This window comes from Mesoplodon bidens (assembly GCF_964165515.1).
Source record: "Mesoplodon bidens genome assembly, chromosome: 18".
Taxonomy (NCBI): domain Eukaryota; kingdom Metazoa; phylum Chordata; class Mammalia; order Artiodactyla; family Ziphiidae; genus Mesoplodon; species Mesoplodon bidens.
Window position 1 is genome coordinate 48,800,734 of NC_138175.1, and position 22,812 is coordinate 48,823,545.

A 22,812-nucleotide genomic window follows, 5' to 3' on the forward strand; every position below is an offset into this window, starting at 1 on the left:
TCAGCGCGAGCGCGGGCACAGCTGGAAAGGCCGCGGCAAATTGCAGAGGCCGGAGCTGAGCGGGGTCAGGTCGATGTCCTCGGGCGCCCCCAGCGGCCCCAGCGAGAAGCTCTGCAGGATGGCGGTGAGGAAGAGGAAGAGCTCCCCGCGCCGCAGCGACTCGCCCAGGCACAGCCGGCCTCCCACAGGGAGAAAGGGTGGGCAGGAGCAATGAGACAAGATGGGGTGAGGGGCCTCCTCAACTTTCAAAGGAAAACATGAGAATAGTGGCTGGGTACTCACGGACCCATCCATCTAAAGGTCTGGAAAAAACAGTTTAAGTAAATCATGGATCTGCTGCAAGTGCAACATGGCAGGGGTTCGAATCCCAACTCTGACAGTACTAGTTTCGTGATCTTGGGCAGGTTTCTGGGTAGGTACCTGAAATGGGGAGGGTAATAGTACCTCATTTTGTTATTGTGAACATATATAATGCTCTAAGCACTATACTGCTATTAATTTAATCCTCTTAATAACTCCAAGAGGTGGAGCTTTTTATGATCTTCATTTTATAGATGTAAAAACCGAGGCACAGGGACGTCCCTCGTGATCCAGTGGCTAAGACTCCGCACTCCCAATGCAGGGGGCCCCGGTTTGATCTCTGGTCAGGGAACTAGATCCCACATGCCACAGCTAAAGACTTCGCATGATGCAACTAAAGATCCCATCAACTAAAGATCCTGCATGCTGCAGCTAAGACCTGGTGCAGCCAAATATATAAATAAATACATAAATAAATAAATATTAAACAAACAAACAAAACCGAGGCACAGAGAGGTGAAGGAACATATCCAAGGCCACACAGCTAGAAGATGACAAAGCTGGGGTCTGGCAGCAAAGCCCAGCTCTTAGCCACCACTCTCAGAGTTAGCACCTGGTGCACAGTAGGTAATATGGTAAGTTACCTATTATTATTCACCCCACGCCTTTTTCTAATACTGAGTTAAACAGGAAAGATTTTTTTCAGCCGGGTAAAGACCAAAGCCAAGAAAAACCAGGACCACTTCAACTGCACCACCCAGTGGAGAGACTGACAGTGACCAAGTCCAAGTTAAATTACAGTATTATCCTGACTCCCTGCCTCCCTCCGCGGGGATTTCCGTTGCTATCGGCCTATAGGAGCAGAGTTGGGAAGGAGAAGGAATGTCTTTGCATATCCAAAGCTGAGGATGGGATGGGACGAAGAAGTGAGAGGGTTTGGGGAGTGGAATTAGGCCTGGGGAATGCAGGTGAAATACTGGGCCAGGAAGACTGGATCTTGCCCCTGACCACTCTCACCGGCTGAGAAAGGCATGAAGGCAGGGCTCTTCTTGAAGGACTGATTGGCATCCAGAAAATGCTCAGGGTTGAATTCGCAGGGCGTCAGAAATTGGCTGGGGTCGTAGTAGACTGTATTAAGGAGGGTGATGATATCCGTGCCCCGTGTGGGTGGAGAGGCAGAATCAGTGGTGTTAGAAGGGCTGGGAGGTTCCCAAACTAGGATTTCCACTGTACGGAGCTGGGAGTCCTGGGGACATGATAAGGGGTGGTGGAGCATAGGACTCCACAGGGGTCCAGGAAGTCTAGGGTGTGGGAGTCTAGGGTTCCCAGTGATGGGTGCTGGAAATGGTTTTGTTGGGGTCTGAGGCAGGGATGCGGGATACCCCCCTTGTAGGAACAGATTTGGGGTTCCTGGGGCGGGAGTGCGGTCTCTGAGAACAGTATTTAGGTACAGGAGCTCCGCAGGATGAAGTCCCAGACCTTGGGGATTTCAGAGAGGGGTCTTAGGAAAGGAACCTGTCATAGGGAAGAGGTCTGGGGTTCAGGACGTGGTCTAGTCCACTAGGTGTGGCATAGGGCTGAGTTTCTGGATTTAAGGGCCTCAGATGTCTGTTGCTAGGTCTTGGGTTGCCAGTTGCTAAGGTCCGGGGTGCTGATTGCTAAGGCCTGGGATATTCCTTGCTAGAGCCGCAGATGCCTGTTGCAAGAGCCTGGGATGCCTCTTAAGGTTTCAGGTGTCGTTTGCCAGGTGTCCAGCGCACCTTGCAGGAAGGGTAGCAGGAAGCCTTGAAAAGTTGTGTCCCGAGTGACGCGGTGTGGAAAGCTCATGGGATGACGTCTGCGAAGCGCTGCACCTCGTGGTCACCGCATCTGTGTAAGGCATGGCCGCTCGGTCCTCCAGCGCAGGCAGCCACGCGCGTCCCAACACGCGGTCGATCTCCTCCTGTATGCGGGCTGGAGTGGAGGGGGGAGCGCTGTTGAGGGTATCAGCAGGCTTGACTGTGCTGAGAAGAGGTGTGTGCCTGCGTGTGGAAGGGGTCCAGTCAATGCTTTCCAGTCGGGGGGCGGGGGGCGCTGCAGGGGTGCATGTGAAGGTTAGCCGGAGCTTCGGAGGGAGGCATTGAGTTCAGAGATGTAGGTGAGGGCGTAAGTTTCTTTCGTGCCAGGGCTCCTAGGGGCGGGGTTGTGCGGAGGGGGTTCGGGGCTGCTTGGGGTCCAGGCCCCTGATGGGATGCCGGCGGGACTTCGAGGACCAGGGCTGCAGGAGGATGGATGGAGTGAGTGGGGTGTGCGGGAGAGCTGAGAAATCGGGGGTGAAGCAGGCGGCAAAGACCCAGTCGGTCTCCGCACAGCGTCCTGGAGGCCAAGGTTCCGCGAAAGACCCAGAGGTGGGGTTTGGGGAGGCAGGGTCGCAGACTGTGCGGTGCGGGCCGTTCAGACTGTGTGGGAGGAGATGGGTTCCTGGGGAGACCCGGTGGCTGAGGCTCTGGGGCCGGGCTCTGGGCGGGCCGCGCGGGTTGTGTGGGCAGGGTCAGAGGTGGGCGGCAAAGCAAGATCATGCGGGCGGGGTCTGCGTCCCGGCAGACCCGGCAGGCTGTGTGGACCGCGGGGACCACGTGGGCGGGGTCAGCCTCCGGTGGGCTTGCGGTTTTGGCTGTGCGACCCAGGCGCGAGCTGGAGGCTCTCACTCCAGACACACTGGGCTGGAGCTCATTGTGGGCGGGGCTTCGAGGCGGGAGGGGCGGGTGTGCACTGCCGCGCCGTGTGGGCGGGTCTCCCCACCAGGCTCCCGGCGCTCGCACCTTGCACTTTTGGATACTTCATGAGCGCGAGGAAAGCGTGGCGCAGCGTGGTACCCAGGGTCTCGGAGCCTCCAAAGAGCAGATTGTTGTGTGGTCATCAGCAGAGCATCCATGTGGAAGTGGCTCAGCGGGTCCTGCTTCTCCTGCGGGGGAGAAGAGGTGGGGATGTGAGCCAAGGCCGGGGGGAGATCCTGCGGGCTCGGATCCTGTGCGACCCGTTCCCCACAGACCTACACAACTGCTACTGGGTGCCACTTCAGTCCCTCCTCTCTTTAACTTTCTTTCCTTGGGGAAGCTGGGGAGCGCGGAAGGGCAGGGTAGGGAGAATCTCAGCCGCAGGGCCCACAATAACAAATCCTTAAGGATTTCTTAAAGAGCTGTTAATTGGAGGCCCCGAGTGGCCCCAGCAGAGCCAGGTGTTCCAGCTTCACTTCCTGGATGTGGGGAGATTAAACCCAAACGCGCTCAACTCGGGATCCTTGTTGGTTTGAGACAGGATAGCAGGTCAGACCAGAGATGAGACTTCCAGGCAGGGCTTACCTGTGCCATCTTGGTAAGGAAGCAATCAATGAAGTCCCGGGGAGAGTTTGGGTCGAGGGAGGCCTGGTGGTCACAGACGCTGTGGGCGATGAGGTCCTTCATGCGTGCGAAGTTCTGGAAAAGGTGTTGGTGCAGCCCCGGGCACCCAGTCCAGGAGGCTCGGAAAGATATTGTACCGCTGAGGATGGAGCAGAGCTGCGCGCGCGCGCGCGCGTGCGTGCGTGCGTGTGTGTGCGTGCGTGTGTGTGTGTGTGTGTAGCGTGGGGCGGGGGCTCTGTGTAGGTGGAGCCCCTGTGGAGTGGGCAGGGCCGCATACCTCGGGGGCGGGGTCAGACAGAAAGGGGCGGGGCCTGGCAGGGCCAATCGCAATTCCTTTCCTGCCCACTGCTTCCGCTATATCCCTGGAAGGGCTGGACCCCCAACCCTCTCGCCCGAGGAACTAGGCCTCCTGACCTCTCCCCAGGGGCTGCTCATGATTTGGAAGTTGTCATTGATGGGGTGGATAAGGGTGAGCAGACGCTTATCGTCGTAGTCGAAACGGGTGCCGAAGATCACGGAGCAGATAATGTTGGACACCGAGCGGCTCAGCACAAACTTGGGGTCGAAGGGCTCGCCTGAGGGTGAGGGGCTAACGGGTCGGGGGCGCGGCTCAGGAGACGCAGTGTGCAACACACCAGACCCCAGGCGGTAACACCACTAGCAGCACAGAACACGCGCTCCTGGCCACCTAACATGCAGCATAAAAACACCCCAAAAGTATCTGGCAACACAACAGACAGCACAGAATCCACACCATCCTGCAGCACATCGACAGCAACACCAAACTGCCCTACAGGATATTCTTGGCAACACAGCTCACAGCATACACAATACAACATACACACAATATACAAAACAATATTACACACAGTGTCTGACAATACTACAACCTCACTTGGCAATGACACACAGCAACACAACCTAACACCCAATGATCTGACGACCCAACAGATCACAGAAAACAACACATTCCTGCATTAGCCATTACATGATAGCACGGCCCAGCAAACTGAATCTGGAGTTAAATAGACATAGTTTGGATCTTGGCTTGGACTCTTAGTCTGGGCATGACCTAGGCGAACCGACTTCCATTCTCTGAGCCTCAGTTTTCTCATCTGTAAAATGGGCTTGATGATAGTCTTCTCCTCGTGGGACTGTTATAAGGAGTCAGTGAGTGTGTGGCTGGGAAGTGCTTAGCTAAGGGCCTGACCCATCATGAGCCAAACCAGGGTGGTGTGGTAGGCTGAGTAATGGCCCCCTTTCCAAAGATGTCCATGTCCCAATTTCCAGGAACCTGTGCCTATGTGATTCAGTTAAGGATCTTGGGATGGGAGATTATTCTGGATTATCTGGGTGGGCCTAATGTTATCACAAGGGTCCTTATAAGAGGGAGGCAGAAGGGTCTGAGTAGAAAAGGTGATGTGGACTTCCGTGGTGGCACAGTGGTTAAGAATCCGCCTGCCAATGCAGGGGACATGGGTTCGAGCCCTGGTCCGGGAAGATCCCACATGCCGTGGAGCAATTAAACCCGTGCGCCACAACAACCGAGCCTGCACTCTAGAGCCCGCGAGCCACAACTACGGAAGCCCGCGTGTGCCTAGAGCCCGTGCTCCGCCACAGGAGAGGCCACCGCAATGAGAGGCCTGCACACCACAATGTAGAGTAGCCCCTGCTCACTGCAACTAGAGAAAGCCTGCGTGCAGCAACGAAGACCCAACGCAGCCAAAAATAAATAAAATAAATTTATATTTAAAAAAAAGAAAAGAAAAAGACAGGGTAGTCGCCGCCTGCTGGTCCACAAGAGCCTCCTTCACAGCTTGGTACCCGCTGAGGACCACCACCCACCTGAGCCCCAGGTACACTGTGTACACTGAGCCGAAATCCTTGTTCAGCTGAGGGTAAGAAGACAGAGGTCACAGGGGGGTCTGGGCCATGAGACCCCCTCCCTGCCTTGTCCCTCCCCTTCACCCAAGCCTAGGCCTTTGACCTTGGTGAGGGAGGTCAGCATGTTTTGGGAGCGAAGCTGCAACAAGTTTCCCAGGAGTGGGAGGGGTCTGGGGCCTGGGGGCAGCTGGTCTTTGCCCCTTGAGCCAATGGTCAGGAACAGACAGACGAGAACCAGGAGCAGAAGCAAGATGGCTGTGCTTATGCTGTCCATGGTGAAGGCCCCTGCAGTCACCTGGGCAGGGGGTGGGGGTTTGGGGGTTTGGGGTGGGCAGGTAAAATGGGGCGAAGGCAGCTCTGGGGAAGGAGTGGGATTCCTTCACTCCTCAGCTCCTTCTGGAACTTGCCTTCCCCAGACCCTGGAAATGGGTGCAGATGGAGAGAAGAAAGGAAGTAGACAGAGGCAGAGACAGGGAAAGGCCAGAGGAGAGAAGGAGGGAGAGGGGAAGAGAGAGAGAGAGAGAAAAAGGGCATGAGGTAGTCAAAATACAGAGAGACAGACAGAAATCGAGGCAAATGGAGAGGGACAGAAGAGAGATAGAGACAGACACTAAGAGAGCCAGAGAGGTACAATTGGAGATGATGAGACAGAAATGAGAGTGAGATATCCAAATATCTATGAATGTCTACCTATCATCTATCTATCTTTTCTTTTTTTTTTTTTTGTGGTACGCGGGCCCCTCACTGCTGTGGCCTCTCCCGTTGCGGAGCACAGGCTCCGGACGCGCAGGCCCAGCGGCCATGGCTCACGGGCCCAGCCGCTCCGCAGCATGTGGGATCCTCCCAGACCGGGGCACAAACCCGTGTCCCCTGCATCGGCAGGCGGACTCTCAGCCACTGCGCCACCAGGGAAGCCCTATCTATCATTTTTAAAAAATTTATTTATTTATTTAATTATGGCTGTGTTGGGTCTTCGTCGCTGTGTGCGGGCTTTTCTCTAGTTGCGGCGAGCGGGGGCTACTCTTCGTTGCGGTGCGCGGGCTTCTCATTGCGTTGGCCTTTCTTGTTGCGGAGCACAGGCTCTAGGCACACGGGCTTCAGCAGTTGTGGCACATGGTCTCAGTAGTTGTGGCTCGTGGGCTCTAGAGCACAGGCTCAGTAGTTGTGGTGGGCTTAGCTGCTCCACGACATGTGGGATCTTCCTGGACCAGGGCTCGAACCCATGTCCCCTGCATTGGCAGGCAGATTCCCAACCACTGCACCACCAGGGAAGTCCTCTATCTATAATTTATCATCTAATATCTTTCATGAGACTGACTCTCACACAGATGTAGTGATAAAGAGAGATAGAGACACACAGGACAGAGACAGACAAATCAAGACGCAGAAATAGCCAGACAGAGAAAATCACAGAGAGGCAGACAGAGAGAGACTAGAGAAAGGAGATAGAACTAGAGAGACACAGAGCTAGAGAAAGAGAAGAGAGAGATGGAGAGACAGAGATATATACTTACTGAGAGACATAGAGATGGACACTGAATGATAGACGGGAAGAGGGTGAGAGACAGACGGAGAGAGGAAGTGACAGAGACAGAAAAGAGAGATACACAGAGACAGAGGGACATGGAGGGGGAGAGAGACAGAGACAGAGAAGAGAGATACACAGAGACAGAGAGACATGGAGGGAGAGAGACAGAGACAGAGACAGAGAAGAGAGATACACAGAGACAGAGAGACATGGAGGGAGAGAGAGACAGAGACAGAGAAGAGAGATACACAGAGACAGAGAGACATGGAGGGAGAGAGAGACAGAGAAGAGAGATACACAGAGACAGAGAGACATGGAGGGGGAGAGAGAGTGACAGAGACAGAGAAGAGAGATACACAGAGACAGAGAGACATGGAGGGAGAGAGGGAGAGACAGAGACAGAAAAGAGAGATACACAGAGACAGAGAGACATGGAGGGAGAGAGAGAGACAGAGAGAGACAGACAGGGAATGTTAGACAGAGACACTCAGAGACAGAGACCAAGACAGACTTGAGACAGAGGGAAGGCAGAAGCAGAAACAGACAGAAAGGTGTCCTGAACCCAGGGGTCACATTCCAGAGAGAGATGCCACTGGCTGGGTAAAGCATTAGTACAGAGTGTCCAGTGCCCAGTCCTGGCTCGGAGCTCCGATACACTTTGATAAGTGAAAGAACAGAGTCCCAGAGAGAGCCCCCGAGAGACAGACCCAGAGACCCTGAGCTCCCGCAGAGGAGATGACAAGGGAGACCCCAGCCAATCTCAGAGACAGGGAGATGGAGCCATTGACCCCCTCTCTGAAGAGCTACCCCCTCCTCTGTGATCTGCCCTTTACCTGTTGAGTTTTGGGACAGCTGAGGTGTGTTCTGGAGGGTCTGGTCCGACTGGCAGTGGCTGCTCCAGATGTGTGCTCAGGAGCTCTGAATGTGTCTGGGGGTAGGGGCTGCTCTTAAATTATCTCTGTCCACACCACCTTGCCCCCCTTTTTCCTAGTTCTCCCAGTGACTTTTAATCCCTCCCATCTTCCTGCATTATTTGCATGGGTCCGGGGCTCACAGCCAGCTGCAATGATGCCCTGAGTGGGTTCCTTGGGAACCCCACTTCCCCCTCCTATAGGCTCACCTCAGCTCTTCTCACTGTGGCCAGTGGTGTCCATTTGCCCTGGATTGGGGTGAAGTCTTCTCCATTTTTTGCCACTGGAGACCCTGGATCTGGTTCTGGGTCAGGTTTGGGGTTACAGAGCTCTGGCAAAATGAAGGGGCAAGGATGGGGGCAGGATCTCTGTCCTGGGCAGAAGTTTTCTCATTCTCTGGGGGCCCAATTTCAGAACTCTTCTCACCCTTTTCTGTCTCTTGCAGTTTGTCTCTGAAATTCTGTATGCGTTTCTCTTTGCTTCTGCTTCTGAAACTTTTTGTCTCTTTTTATGTCTCTGTCTCTCTCATTCTCTCTCCCTTTGTGTCTCTGGGTCTCTATCTTTCACCCTCTATTCCATCTCTAATTCTCTTTGTGCCCTTTCTCTTTCTCTCTGCTTCTTTTTCCCTGTAATCTTTCTCAGCCACCATCTTCTCCTGATTGTCTGGGTGTCTCCCTGTCTCTTTTTCTTTCTGTCTCTCACACCTCCAAGAGCTGGACTGCAGTGGACAGGACTGACACCAGGCTCAGGTTGAAGGAGGATTTGGGAGAAGGGTGGGGCAGGCAGAAGCCTCAGGAGAAAGGACCTCAGACGTGAATGGTACCCCCGCTACTGCCCACGTACACCTCTGATCTCTGGTGGCCTTGGCCTTGCAGCAGCTTGAAGCAGGGTTTCAGTTCCCGGCCAGTGATTGTGGTCGGGTCGCGGTGGTGAGATCACCAAATCCTAGCCATAGACCACTGGTCAGTGACAAGGCCCCTGGCCCTTCGGCTTTGCAGAAAAGCATTCCCACAAAGATGGAAAGTAGTGAAACAAGTAAAGTATTTATTAGGAGAGAAAAGTACAGTACGTGTGGATAGACACATGGGCAGACTCAGAGAGAGAGTCACGCCCTTGTGGCAGTTTAAATGACTTATTTCTTCCAGGTTTCCTTTGGCCAATCATTTTGCTTTGCCTGGCTCAGAGTCCGTATTGTTTATCTCAGGACACTGCCATGTGTGTGTGCGCATCTCTTAGCCAAGCTGGATTCTACCGAAGAGGTCTGTGGGTAGTTAGCATCACTCACTATGGGGTGGCACCCCCTCTTTTTTTGACCTCGAAGGAGCTTTTCTGTGCATGTGTAGTCGGGGAGGTCTCCTGACTTAGAGAATGAGAAATAAGTGGTCTCTTATCTTCTATCTGGGTAGGGCCCAGCCTCCTCCCTCGATTGTCCTGCTATGCTTGTCTTGGAGTATTGGTCCACAGGGAACAAATCTCCAATTGCTTTACCCTGGGGTGGGGGGGCATTTACCTCCTGCCTCACCTCCACCTCCGAGGCCCTCTTAAGCTCCCCACCAGCTCTGTCTGCTCTTGGCTCCCGCCCCAGAAACTGGCCACAGTTACTCAACTCCTTGCTAAGTCAGAAGGGCAGATTGCAAAATCCTGGAGTTGGGCTAGGACTCCAGTTCCTGGAGCTTAGGGTGGGGGAGAGAGCCCCAGAGGTCAAGGGTCTGGGAGGCCAGGTGGAGATGTTGGTGACCCCCCAGGTCCATTGGTGGACACGATGGTAGTTTTCCCATGGGGGCGGGGGAGGAAGTGCTTGGAGGTTCTGGGGGATTTGACACCCCAGTCCCAGGCATATGTTGGGATGGAGGTGGGGCCCATGCTATTATTTAAGCCCCAGAAAGGCAGGTTAGGGCAGGTCCTGGAAGAGGGGTGAAGGCTTGATTACGGGATTATGTATTTCTGGTTTCCCTTGACATCTACCCCTACTTCTGGGGGAAGGGAGCAGTACTGGATCTACCTGAACCCCATAAGTGACATTTCCCTGACCCTAGAACTGGGTTGGGAGGGGCCTGATGGGACTGCCTTACTGGGGAACTTGGGATTCATGAGAAGGGGAGTTTTAAGGGGCTTTGAGTTCTTCTGGTGGTGTGACTTACTCTCCTGCTACTGAGGGAACCTGGGGTAGGGAGGGATGTATTGTGAGTTTCCTTAACCTTGGCACTATTGACATTTGGGCTAAATCATTCTTTTTGGGTGGGGGGACTGTCTTATGAGTGGTAGGATGTTTAGCAGTGTCTCTGGTGTCTACCCACTAGATGTCAGTAGCAGACCTCCGCCCAGCTGTAAAAAATCAAAAATGACTCCAGTCATTATTTAATGTCCACTTGGGGGCAAAGTCCAACCCAGTTGGGAAACGCTGGTGGAGAAACTGAAACACACCAAGGGCAGCTGAACCTTCCTCATCTCTAATTAGCCTCTCCTTGAGCCCCAACTGTTACACTTTTCCCTGCTCCCTCAAACTTTCATGACCCTTTCCTTCCACATCACTCTGCTGGTGGTCCCATTTCTTATCCCATAGAGAAAATGGCAATCGGAAGAGAATTAGCTTTCTCCACCACTGTGCTCACTCACCTACCAGAATCTGAGCCACATATGCGCCTTCCGGCTTGCGGGATCTTAGTTCCCCGACCAAGGATCAAACCCATGGCCCCTGCAATGGAAGCACAGAGTCCTAACCACTGGACCGCCAGGGAATTCCCATAAATATTTTTATATTTTCCCTGTTCCAGCCCTGGAATCAACCACTTCTCTAAAGAGTCCTGATTCCTTTTATTGGAAGATGGTATTTAGAAACCGAGATCTGGGTATTAGCTGGGCTTATTGCTAGTGGGATATCCTTGCTTATTGGCCCTCTCAGTGGACAAAACTTGGAGAGCTCTCTTTCTCTCTCAAAAACAATTCATGTTGATATCTCTGCTTTCGATCTAACACACAGGGTCCATTCTAGCTTTCCCTATTTGAAAATTCTTTTTTTAAAATAATAAATAAATTAATTAATTATTTTTTGGCTGTGTTGGGTCTTCACTGCTGTGTGAGGGATTTCTCTAGTTGCGGCAAGCTGGGGCTACTCTTCGTTGCGGTGCGCGGGCTTCTCATTGCGGTGGCTTCTCTTGTTGCGGAGCACAGGCTCTGGGCATGCAGGCTTCAGTAGTTGTGGCACGCGGGCTCAGTAGTTGTGGCGCACGGGCTTAGTTGCTCTGCGGCATGTGGGATCTTCCCGGACCAGGGCTCGAACCCGTGTCCCCTGCATTGGCAGGCGGATTCTTAACCACTGCGCCACCAGGGAAGCCCTAGGCAGATTCTTTAACTTTCCTCTGAGTCCGTGTGCTCATTTGTAACAAGGATTATCATGGACTCACCTCGCAGACACTTTATTTGGTTGAATGAGTGCATGCATAAGTGGCGTTATGGATTGAACTGTCGAGAAGGTACTCTAAAGTCGGAACTCCCAGTACCTCAGAACGTGATCTTATTTGGAAAAAGAATCACTGAAGATATAATTAGTTAAGATGAAGTCATCCTGGAGTATGACTGGTATGCTTATAAAAAGATGGCCAGTAAAAAAGAACAAAATAGTGTCATTTGAAGCAACATGGATGGACCTAGAGATGATCATACTAAGTGAACTAAGACAGAGAAAGACAAATATCATATGATATCGCTTATATGTGGAATCTAAAAAAAATGGTACAAATGAACTTATTTACAAAACAGAAATAGAGTCACAGATGTAGAAAAGAAACTTATGGTTACCAGGGGGAAAAGGGGAGAGCGATAAATTGGGAGATTGGGATTGACATATACACACTACTATATGTAAAATAGATAAATAATTAGGACCTACTGTATAGCACAGGGAACTCTACTCAATACTCTGTATTGGCCTATATGGGGAAAGAATCTAAAAAAGAGTGGATATATGTATATGCATAACTGATTCACTTTTTCCTACACCTGAAACTAACACAACATTGTAAATCAACTATACTCCAATAAAATTAAAAAAAAAAAAAGATGGCCATGTGAAGAGAGACAAACACAGGGACGACATCATGTGACGACAAAGGCAGAGTTTGGAATTACACAGCTGCAAGCCAAGCAACTCCAAAGACCAAGAGCTGCAAACCACCAGAAGCTAAGAAGAGGCAAGGAAGGATTCCCCTACAGGTTTCAGAGGGAGCATGGCCCCGCTGACACCTTGATTTGGGATCTAGCTTGCAGAACTCTGAGACAATACATTTCTGTTGGTGTAAGCCACCCAGCTTGTGATACTTTGGTCTGGCAGTTCTAGGAAACTCATACAAGGGGCTCACCACAGTGCCTGGCACATAGCAGGCACTCCACACATGCTACTTGTGCCTGTCATTATGGCAAGAGCAGGATTCTTGTTTTGGTAGAAGAGAGCAGTGAAAAACAAGCTACCCAGAAACATCGCCACTGTCATCCTCCCGTTCCTGCAGCCACTGAGTTTTAAAGCTCAACACCAGGCTACGTTTCAACCTTCAAATAATTCCTGTGAGGAAGGAGACAGATGAGAGACTCAGGAAGGCCCAAAGAGTTAGCAGCAAAGCCTGGACCAGAATCCAGGGCTCCTGTTAACATCTCCGCCCCAGCACTGTCTCTTTGCTGGGCTGGGTCACTGGCTCTTCCAGAGCAACAAAGCTGAGACTGCCCTATCTGGACAGGTGAGATCGAGGCATCGGTGGCTAGAATGTGACTTCTCTTGGCACCTTTGGTAATGCCTTGATGGACTCCTGCTTTTCCCTTTTCAGGTGTAAGTTTGAGGACTCTGGAGATTAATACTTGTTCCCTCTTCCCTCTCGTCTCCCTTCTTGCTGGGCAAAGACTTACTAGCCACTCTATCTTCCTCTGGAGATATGCCTCAATGGCAGAACCCAGCTAGTTCCAGCCCCTCCTTTCCTCTCTTGACTCTTTCTCGGAAGGAACTTTCAGCTTGGAGATCTGACGTTTGCCACCAGAGGGGCTGGGAATGCAGTTCCCAAGGATGTGGGCAAAGGAAACTCTGATGCTAAAATTCTAAGCATCAAGAGTTCCAAGCATCAAATGTAATTCAAATGTTCTGAGTCTAAGGTTCTGGGAATCCGAGATTCCAAGATTATGAATTGTGGACTCTGCAGTTCCAAGATTCAACCGTTTAGTTATGCCACAATTCTAAGATTCCCCCAGGTGAGGTTTCTAGAAACCTCTTAAAGTGACATGCACAGGGATGGATAAAGTTTGATTCTGACTCTGGATTGTTAAATAGTGTGTTTGTAATAATAAAGAGTATGACCCTTTGGATCCTTATTTCCCTCCAATGAATAGGAAGCAGCCAATTTGTGGAAACCAAGTTGCCAAACACAGATGATGGAAATTGAGAAACTTGAGAATCATAGCCTGTTATGAAACTTGCAGGGTTCAAAGGACCAGATTTCCTCTCACTTGACCTCAATCACTGGTCCTTCAAGTGTGGCAAGTTTTGTGGATGAGGGGATCTGTGTAGCATTTAGATCTAAGGTTAGATCTAACTCTAGATCTAACACAAAGATCTAAAGCTGAAGTGTATGAATGTTCAGATTATGCAATGCTGAAGGATGCCACTTCTAAGGGAACATACGCTAACTTATCTGAGAGTAAGCAGGTGATTCAGACGCTCACAGATCCCAGATCCACCAGAGAGAGCCCCACCTTCAGAAACTCATAGGAAATATGACTTCCTGTATACACTCAGGAGAACATGCAATCATATACTCGAATGCCTGCATGCACACATGCGCACACACACACACATGCGCACACACACGCACACACACAGACATGACTGTGCTGCTACCAAACTTCTCCTGGCATTTTCTCTGAAAGCGTTTCTCTCTCCCACCCATTTCATTAAGAAGTCTGACTCCTGTCCCCAGGTCTGACTCTGATTGGACACAGTAGCCTTATCTGGTGGTGGGCATGAAATATGCTCTGGCATCCAAAGTGTGCACGAGTGGACAAGGGTGTGGGCAAGTGTGTAGTGAAGCCAGGTCAGCTGCCTGTCAGGGCTCTGGAAAAAATCTCCTGGACAGAGCTGTTCAGGTTGTGTAATAGTATGATATGTTGTTGTTTTTTCACTTGAGGAAGGGGTGCTTTTTTTTTTTTTTTTTTTTTTTTGCGGTATGTGGGCCTCTCATTGTTGTGGTCTCTCCCGTTGCGAAGCACAGGCTCCGGACGCGCAGGCTCAGCAGCCATGGCTCACGGGCCCAGCCGCTCCGCGGCATGTGGGATCTTCCCAGACCGGGGCACGAACCCATGTCCCCTGCATCGGCAGGCGGACTCTCAACCACTGCGCCACCAGGGAAGCCCAGGAAGGGGTGCTTTTTAAGAATCTCCCTAAACGACTGTGGGCTAAGTATGGCCATCCCTCTACAGATCTGTGTTCATGTACTTGCTGAGTACTTACTTGTGTTCTGTGGGACCTCAGATAGAGACTTAAACTCTCGGGACCTCATCTTTGTTACCTGTAAAATGGGCATGAATACTGTTCCCCGTGACATAGGTTTGTGAGCATTACGTGAGGTGAGTATATGACGCTTTTAGCATAGAGCTGACACAGTGTACTTGCTCGATAAATAATATCTGTTATTGTTACTATTATTCAAAGTATAGTATAAGGTTTCTTTTCCTCTCAACCCACCTCTAGCAAGGTGAACAGAGTCCGTTTGTTTCTTCTTCTCCTATCCACCTTGCCCCTTCCTTCCTCTGACCCCCATCCATCATCCCCCCATCCTTAGCCCTGCCCCTCCCTCCCCCATTTGCTCCTCTCACCAGCCCCACCCTGGCACAGCCCTGGCTCACCGGGGCAGGAAGCTCATGGTGTAGTTTTGTGGGATGGTGACAAAGCCCACGTGTTTGGGGGACACGTCGATGTCCTGGGGCGACTGTGGGGACTTGAAGTGGAAGTTCTGCATGATGGTGGTGAGGAAGAGAAAGAGCTCCATTCTAGCCAGGCCTTCTCCGAAACAGTACCGCTTTTCTGAAGGAATAGGGGGGAGGCATGGAGGTGAGGCTTGTTTTCATTGCTACCTTGACCCCACTACCGACCCCCAGCTGTATTCTCCCAGGGAGGATGGGCTGGAATATCAAGGCCTGAGAGACTTACAGAGAAGTTGCTACTCCTCTCTGAGCCTGTTTCCCTAGAACATGGGGTGGGGTGAAGCAAAACAGACTGTAGCAGTTGGAACTTTAGGTGCCCCTTCTCCTCAAATACACACTCAAATATGGCTGCTATGCCATCGCCTTTCTAGGAATCTGAAGAATTTAAGTGACCTTGGACAAATCTCTGACTCACTCTGGGCCATGATATTCCCCATCTCTGAAATGGGTATGATCATCCCTTTTCTTTTGCCTGGGCCCAGGTTCTTGGTAGTATGGGGGTTGCAGCTGGTTGGCTCCAGGGTATATGGTAAGAGGGACTTCCAAGTTGGAGAAAGATACTAGGTTACACCTTAGAGATGAAGGAGGCCCCTGTTGGTGTTGGCTTGGCAGTGTGTCTTACCGATGGAGAAGGGCACAAAAGCATCACTCTTCTTAAACGGCCCCTTCTCATCCAGGAAGTGCTGGGGGTTGAAATCTCGTGGGTTGGAGAAGAACTTGGGGTCTCTCAGCATGGAGCCCAGCATAGGGAACACTTTGGCGCCCTGGCTGGGAGGAGGGAGGGGACTTTGATAAGGTGGAGTGGGGGATGGGTGTGCTGAAAGCACCTGGGGGTGGAGGGGGAATTTGTGTGACCTAGGTGAAGGGAAGTGGGAGGCATGGGAGTTGGGGTCCTCTGAGGGAGGAGCTCTGGGGGACATGAGATTCATGGTCCTGAGACAGGAAGTTTGGCAGCCATGGGGTTCATGTGCCCTGAGAAGGGAAGTTTGAGGAACATGGGCTCTGTGTCTCCTGGGGCAGAAGGTTTCACGGACATGCAGTTCATGTCTCCCAAGGCAGGAGGTTGGGGGAACAAGGAGGTTACGTCTCTTGAGACAAGAATTTTGGGGGGACATAGGGTTCATATTACCTGAGGCAAGAGGTCTGGGGAGATATGGGATTCAGGAGTCTCTGAGCGGGAAGGTGGAAGGGACACGGTAGTTGGGAAAGTCTTTGAGGGAGTGGGACAGGGGCTGGGAAGCCTCTAAGGGGAACGGGGTGCGGAGTCACAGGGAGTGGGTTGGAGATCCCTTTAGGCTGGGTGGGGCAGCACCTTGGAGAGGAGGAAGTCTGGAAACTCGGTATCCTTGGTGATTCTGCGGGCCGGGCCCATGGGGATCATGTCTCAGAATCTCTGGATCTCGTGGATCACCACCTCTGTGTAGGGCATCTTGGCTCCGTCCTTGAACTTGGGCCGATGGTTCTTGCCAATCACGTGGTCAATCTCCTCATGGGTTTTGGCTTGGGGAGGAGGGGGAACATGTTTAGCTATTGTGAGGACTCAGGGCAGGGATGATTGTCCAAGCAGGTACAACATGCATGACATCCACGTGTGACATGGACATAGAACATTCAAGCCATAGGCACTGTTGGTGCAGGGTCTTGCTCACCTGGTCCTGCCAAAATCACAGGGGAGGTGCAAGGGGAGAGTCTTGGGGGATGGTCTGGAGGAGCAGGCAGTGGGCACTTGGTTGGTTCAGTGTGGGAACTATACACTGATCAGTTCAGATATTTTCAATATTTTAACGGCTGGTGCCTATCAGCGAATATCACCTTGTCGCTGGATAGCAGGGCATGTCTGAGGGTCCAGGGACCTGGGAGAGGTGGGACCGTTGCAGCGGGCTTAGAGGAATTTTGAGGGTCTGTGGCCCCCACTTCCTTGCCCCCTCCAGGCTTACCCTCCCCAGCTGGGTGCTTCATGAGCAGCAGGGTCGTGCTGACCATCTCAGTGCCTGCAAGGAGGAGGTTCAGTGTGGTCAGCACCAGGTTCTTCAAGTAGAACTCCGTGTTAGGGTCCTTCTCCTGCGTGGAGAGAGGGCTTAAGGCCGAGCCCACTCCCCCACGCTCTCAGGGCCCTTCTGGGGGTTTTCCTTTTGGACCTGCCTCTTTTAGATCCAGACCAAAGGTGGGAAGAGAGACTCTATTTCTTAGTCTTTTTTTTTTTTTTTTGTGGCCCCACCTTGGGGCATGCAGAACTTCCCCGATCAGGGATCGAACCTGTGTCCCCTGCAGCGGCAGTGTGGAGTCTTAACCACTGCGCCACCAGGGAAGTCCGAGGGACTCTATTTCTGCCAGGCTCTCTCCGGGCCTCCAGGCCTTTGCCCAGGCTGCAGGCTTTACCCCAAAATGCCCTCCTCACACTCTTTGCCAGCTGACTATTTATTTGTCCTTTAATTATCAGCTTAGTTGTCATTTTTTAAATGGTAGTAATATTTAGAAACAGAGGGATAGAGAGAGGTAGTGAGTGAGAAAGAGGGACAGAGAGATGGCATGACAGAATGAGAGCGTTAAAGAGAGACACATTTTCTGAGACACAGATGCAGAATTTTAAGCAACAGCATCATATTCCTTCAGTAAAAGTATTGACACTTACTATGGAGAAATCCCTCCCTGGACCCTTTCACCTTGAACTTCAGACTCCATAAAGTCCCATCTCCTTTCATCATAGAAGGGAGACTGACATCCAGGTGGGGGTGGGGACCCTCCACTGTTGTATAGTTAAAGCCAGGTCACCTGTCCACATAGGTGTATCTGACAGCAGGGAACGAAAGGTGAGTGCATGGTGGTGAAAAGCACCAGCCTTAGAGTCAGAGAAGGGTCTGAGCTAGGGTCCACTGCTTCCTCGCGGTGTGACCTCAGACTGGGCACTTATACTCTCTGGGCCTCAGTTTCCTCATCTGTAAAATCGGGGTCATAATAGAGAGCCTACTCCAAGAGCTGTCATGCATGCTAAATAGGTGGATACCGTAAAGCACTTAAATTAGTGCCTGGCACATGCCAGTGTTGTAGAAATGCTTGCTATTACGATTTGCATGCACAAGTCCTGCCTGTGGACAAGGGCTCAGGAGATGGAACAGTGATGGTTAGTTATAATTGGGATTGTGAGAATTATTAGGATGGGGGATGATTTCAATGGGCCTCTGTTCTCCACCTCCCCCAGCCTGCTTTCCCTCTGCTTGGCTTTGGACCTCTCCTTACTGGCTGCTGGCGTGTACCTCCTGCATGCGGATGAAGGAGTCAATGAGGTTCCATGGGGAGTTGGGATCCAGAGCGCATTGGTTCTGCTCCACCTTCTTGGCTATGAAGTCCTCCAGCCCCTGCAGCTCCTTAAATGCCTGTTGCTGGGGCCCTGGCAGGTGTTTCGTCACTGAGCAGAACATCTCACAGAGCTGAGAGTGGGGAGAGAAGAAGGGAAGGGAAGGACAGCTGTCAGTGCTCAGGACCCAATGGGAGTCGGACCTGCCGCAGGGCAAGGAAGGCACTGGGTTAAAGGCACCTACCCAGATGTTTAGGTATTTCGATGGGGCTGGATGGGAATAGATATCTAAGTCTTCACATGAGTTAAGTGTGAGGGACCTTGTCCAAGAATTAAAGTGAGATGAACTGGGACACATATCCAGGTTTCAGATGTTCAGGTGATGCTGGATTGGAGCATACATCTGGTGTTCATATATTCAGGTGAGGTTGGGTTGGGAGACACCTGTCCAGGTGCTTAGCTATTTAGGTGGGACTTGGAAGGGGGGGTCACCTAAGTGTTTAGGCATTCAGGTGGTCTCAGTTGGAAACAACTGTGTGGATATTTAGGGAATCTGGATTGGGGGCTTCTGTACAGGTGTTAAGGTATTAAAGTGGGGCTGCTGTGCAGGTGTTAAAGCAGGGAGATACCTGTTCAGGTGTTCATATATTCAAGTGGACCAATAGGGGGCACTTCTGTAGGTATTTGAGTGAGCTGGGCTGGAAGACACTTACTTGGGTGTTTGGGGAACAATCTGTCCAGGTATTTACATGTTTAGGGGTCTTGGTTTGGGGTACCTGTCTAAATGTTGACTTATTTAAGCGAACTGGGTAGGGGGCACTGTCTAGATATTCTAGTGGGCTGGTTTGGGACACCTGTGTAGATAATAAAGGATTTTGGTGGGCTGAATTTTCTGGCACCAGGTGTTCAGGTAGTCAGGAAGTGGGCTGAGGTGATCTCTTGTCCAGGTGTTAAGAAATTCAGATGGAAAGATAGAATATCTTAAAAGGGAGCATCTGTTAGATATTAAGGTAAGTTGGGGTGAGGACACCTGTGCTGGTGAGAAGAGAAAGCTGGGTTGAACACATGTATCTTGCCTGCAGTGTCTATTTTTTTTCATTCTTTTTTTTTTGGTGGGGGGAGCATCTTTTGAGATATCCAGGTGTGCTTGGAGACTGAGCATTGGGCACCTTGTCCCGTGTTCTGGTGCAACTGTTCAGTTGTGCGAGAGTGGGGGGCTGGTTTTGAGGGGATCCTGTCTGTGGGAGTATGGGAGTTTGGGGCACCTGTCTTGGTGTGGAGGGGCAGTTGACAGGTTGAGGTAGAGGCATGGCAGAGCCAGGCTGGGACAGGTTACCTGGCCGGTAGACGTAGCTGTGAACTGGAAGCTTCCCAGCATCATACGCAGCAGTGACAGGAACTCTTTGTCCTCTTAGTCAAAGCGGCCCCCGAAGACGATGGAGCTGATGACAGTGGAGACGGTTCGGCTCAGGAAGAAGGTGGGATGGAGGAAGGCGCCTGGGGGATGGGGTGGGGTTAGGGAGAGACAGGGATCTGGGGGAGAGTCAGCTTGGCGGTCTGATGCCAGTCTGCGAATTTGAGGAGGGCACGGAAGTGCTGAGCCAGGCTTCCAGCCTCAGGCCCCAGAGCTGGGAGGCCGGACGCCTTCGCCCAACCTGGACCCCTTCCGGGGCCAGGATGCGTGTGTCGGTGCCGGCTGTCTTCCTCCTCCTCCCCCTCGCACGCTCCGGGGTCCCCCCACGCACCGCACGTGCCCCGGCAGGCCTCGATGAGGAAGTCCGCCTCCCCCTGGATGCGCTCCTCGAGTCCGCGCTTGCCCACGCCCAAGTCCCGCCGTGGGTGATGGAGAAGCGCCGGAGCTGCTCGGCGCGCTCCCAGCTGCCCAACGCCAAGCCTGCAGAGGGAGCTTAGGAGTCGGGGCGGGGCAGGCCCAGACCGGCCGCCTGGCCCGGAGAGCGAGAGAAAGGTGGGCAGAGAGAGAGCGAGTGGGAGATTGAGCGGGGAGGGGAGGGGTGGGGAGGGAGGGAAAGAGGGTGGGAGGAAGCAAGGGAGGGAGAGAGGGGGGTGGGCGGGGGAGAAAAAGAGAGACGGAGACAGAGAGAGACATGCAACTCAGAGAAACGCAGAAAGAGATAAGAGACCGAGTTGCAAGAACAGAATCAAGAGAGAGGCAGGAAAGATACACCGAGAAAAGATACAGAGACATTCACAGGGAGAGAAAGAGACAGAGGAGGGAAGGAGGGGAAGTGAGATACTTGGAGATCTGGGAGGCGGATATAACAGTTGTGAAGGGTTCTAAAACTGAGCTGGAGAAGAGAGAAAAATAAGCAGAGAGAAACAGAGAGGGTCTGGGAGGAGGAGAGACTGTTACCAGGAGATGGAGGCCTGGGGATTTTGAAACAGAAATAATGTGAGATTCTAAGACTAAGAAAGAAGAGAGAGAGGGAAGGAGAGAGAAGCCTGGGGAAGCACAGAAGTTGAAAAGGAGAAAAAGTCAAAAAGGCACATGGACATAGAGGACCAGGGTTCCAAAGCAGAAGTCCCAAGAGCTCCTGAGAGATACAGAGAAAGAAGAGACATCTAGTGAAAGAGAACAGGGAGATAGGGGAGAGAGAGGCAGGGAGAAATAGAGATGCAGAAATGCTAAGACAAATTAGAGACAGAGGGGGCGGCACCAAGGAACAGGAATGGGGACAGAGAATGCCAGAGGAAGTCAGGAGAAGAAGGCTGGGGACACCAAAGCCATCAAGTCTGCCTGACCACACCCCCCTGCTCCACCCCCGCTCTGAGGTCCTCCTCACCATAGCCTTGAAGAGCCAGTTGAAGTGAGCCTGCTTGCCGCGTCCACTGAATTCCTCAGCCTGGTCCACCAGAGCCTCTGTCACAGTGTCATATCCACACAGCACCACGACCTGCCAGGGCCCCAGGTGGACTGTGAACACAGGGCCATAGTGCTCGCTGATCTGACGGAGGTGAGTGGGAGTGGTTAGAGCAGCCTCTACTCTGAACTGGCCCGGTACCCATATCTCACATACCGAGATGCATTTCCCTACAGGTTCCGACGGTCAAGGAGCTGGACATCCCAAGATGTGGTCTTTCCTGGCCAGGATCCTGACACTAAATCTGTAAAACTCCCCTTTCCTTTCCTATGGCTCTGGTCCAACATTGTCAATTCCCAGCCACAAAGCCCCAACCAAACTGGGCAGGCCACCACCCCTATCCCATCCCACCCATTTCTCTGCCTTGGGACACCTTCATGAAGGAGTTGTACATCTGCTTGGTGTTCAGCTGCAGGTAGTTCCCGATGAAGGGCAAAGGGGTGGGTCCAGGATGCAGTTTCGCCTCGAGCTTCCTCTGCCGCCAGACAGACATCAAGACCAGTATAGTCAGACAGGCCAGCAAAGCCACAGGAAGCAGCCCTGAGGCCAGCATGGTGGCACTGGGGGTGACAGTCAGTTGGTGATGTCTGGGATGGTTTGCTTTTATACTACCTGGGAGAGAAGGGCCGACTTTGGTCCTGATTACATAATTGTCTCATTTCACCTCCCAACTATACCCCCCACTATGCTCCCCACCTACCTTGGGACAGAGGGGGACCTCAGATCAGATGAACAGAGAGTGGTCCCCAATATGGAATTTGTGGTTCCCTCGGGGGGGACTACCCTAGGCTGTGGAGGGCAGTTGATAAGTTCCAGAATTGAAGATTTTGGAATATTTGCTTGGGGGAGCCCCTAAGCTTTGGATTTGGGATCTCAGAGTGAGAAGGGACCCCAAAGTGGTGGATTTTGAGGTCTTGGGAAAGAAGAATTCAAAGATCTGGATATAAGGGTATTAAAATGAAACAGGATGTGTGGCTGTGGATTTGGGGGTCTTTTGGTGAGGAGAGATGTAGGTTGAAGGGTCTCATAGTGGGGGGAGATTCCAGGGAATGGGTTTGAGGGTCTTGAGGTGAGAAAGGACCCCAGGCTGTGGATGTGATGTTCCTGGGAGGAGAGTCCAGCTGGATGATGGAGTCAGCATCTGACCCCAGATGTTGACCTGCTTTTACTTTGGACACAATGCTGCCTCTCGATTCCCAGAATTCTCATTGGGACCTCAAAGTGAGGTCAGGATAGGGGTCATAGAACTGACTATCTGTGGTTGGACAAGAGGTAGAAGACCATAGCTGCACTTCTGTGGAACTTTCCACAGAACTGGAGAAGAGTAACTCACGGTCTCAGCTGGCAGGGGGACTGGCCAGGGTTTGGAAATAGTAATAAACACCAATATGATACTGAAAAATCCCAGCTGTCTCAAGGACTAGAATTCACAGAGAGCCCCAATGGTTCCCTACCCGGATCCCTAGGGAAGCGTACTACATTGATTGTATCATTTCCATTATTATTATTATTGATGTTTCCCATTTTACATATGGGTATACTGAGGACAGAAAACAGAGAGTGGGCAAGGGGCACACATGTGAACCCTTTCTCTCCTGCTCTGCACCCACTTCCCCTTCCTGTGATTGGGTTTCCCCACCAGTGGAAAGGGACTATTTGGGAAGAGAAGGTTGTA

General features: G+C 51.9%; 2 protein-coding genes across 2 annotated transcripts; both read right to left on the reverse strand.

Moving 5' to 3' along the window:
- On the reverse strand, window positions 1–5,838 carry CYP2F1 (cytochrome P450 family 2 subfamily F member 1; the record flags this gene model as incomplete). Its single annotated transcript, XM_081216041.1, is given in 13 exon segments — window positions 1–179; window positions 1,312–1,461; window positions 2,061–2,132; window positions 2,135–2,161; window positions 2,164–2,253; window positions 3,102–3,189; window positions 3,191–3,244; window positions 3,642–3,773; window positions 3,775–3,819; window positions 4,095–4,255; window positions 5,450–5,470; window positions 5,473–5,572; window positions 5,668–5,838. Coding segments are annotated over 13 exon segments (1,290 nt in total).
- A 9,036-nt stretch (window positions 5,839–14,874) lies between these two features.
- Window positions 14,875–21,690, reverse strand: LOC308605764 (cytochrome P450 2A13-like; the record flags this gene model as incomplete). The annotated part of the gene is given in 13 exon segments (XM_081216042.1): window positions 14,875–15,063; window positions 15,586–15,727; window positions 16,276–16,347; window positions 16,351–16,463; window positions 16,901–17,024; window positions 18,218–18,391; window positions 19,595–19,669; window positions 19,673–19,755; window positions 20,004–20,096; window positions 20,099–20,152; window positions 21,060–21,066; window positions 21,072–21,221; window positions 21,511–21,690. Coding segments are annotated over 13 exon segments (1,449 nt in total). The 3' UTR covers window positions 14,875–14,881.
- Window positions 21,691–22,812: the final 1,122 nt, after the last annotated feature.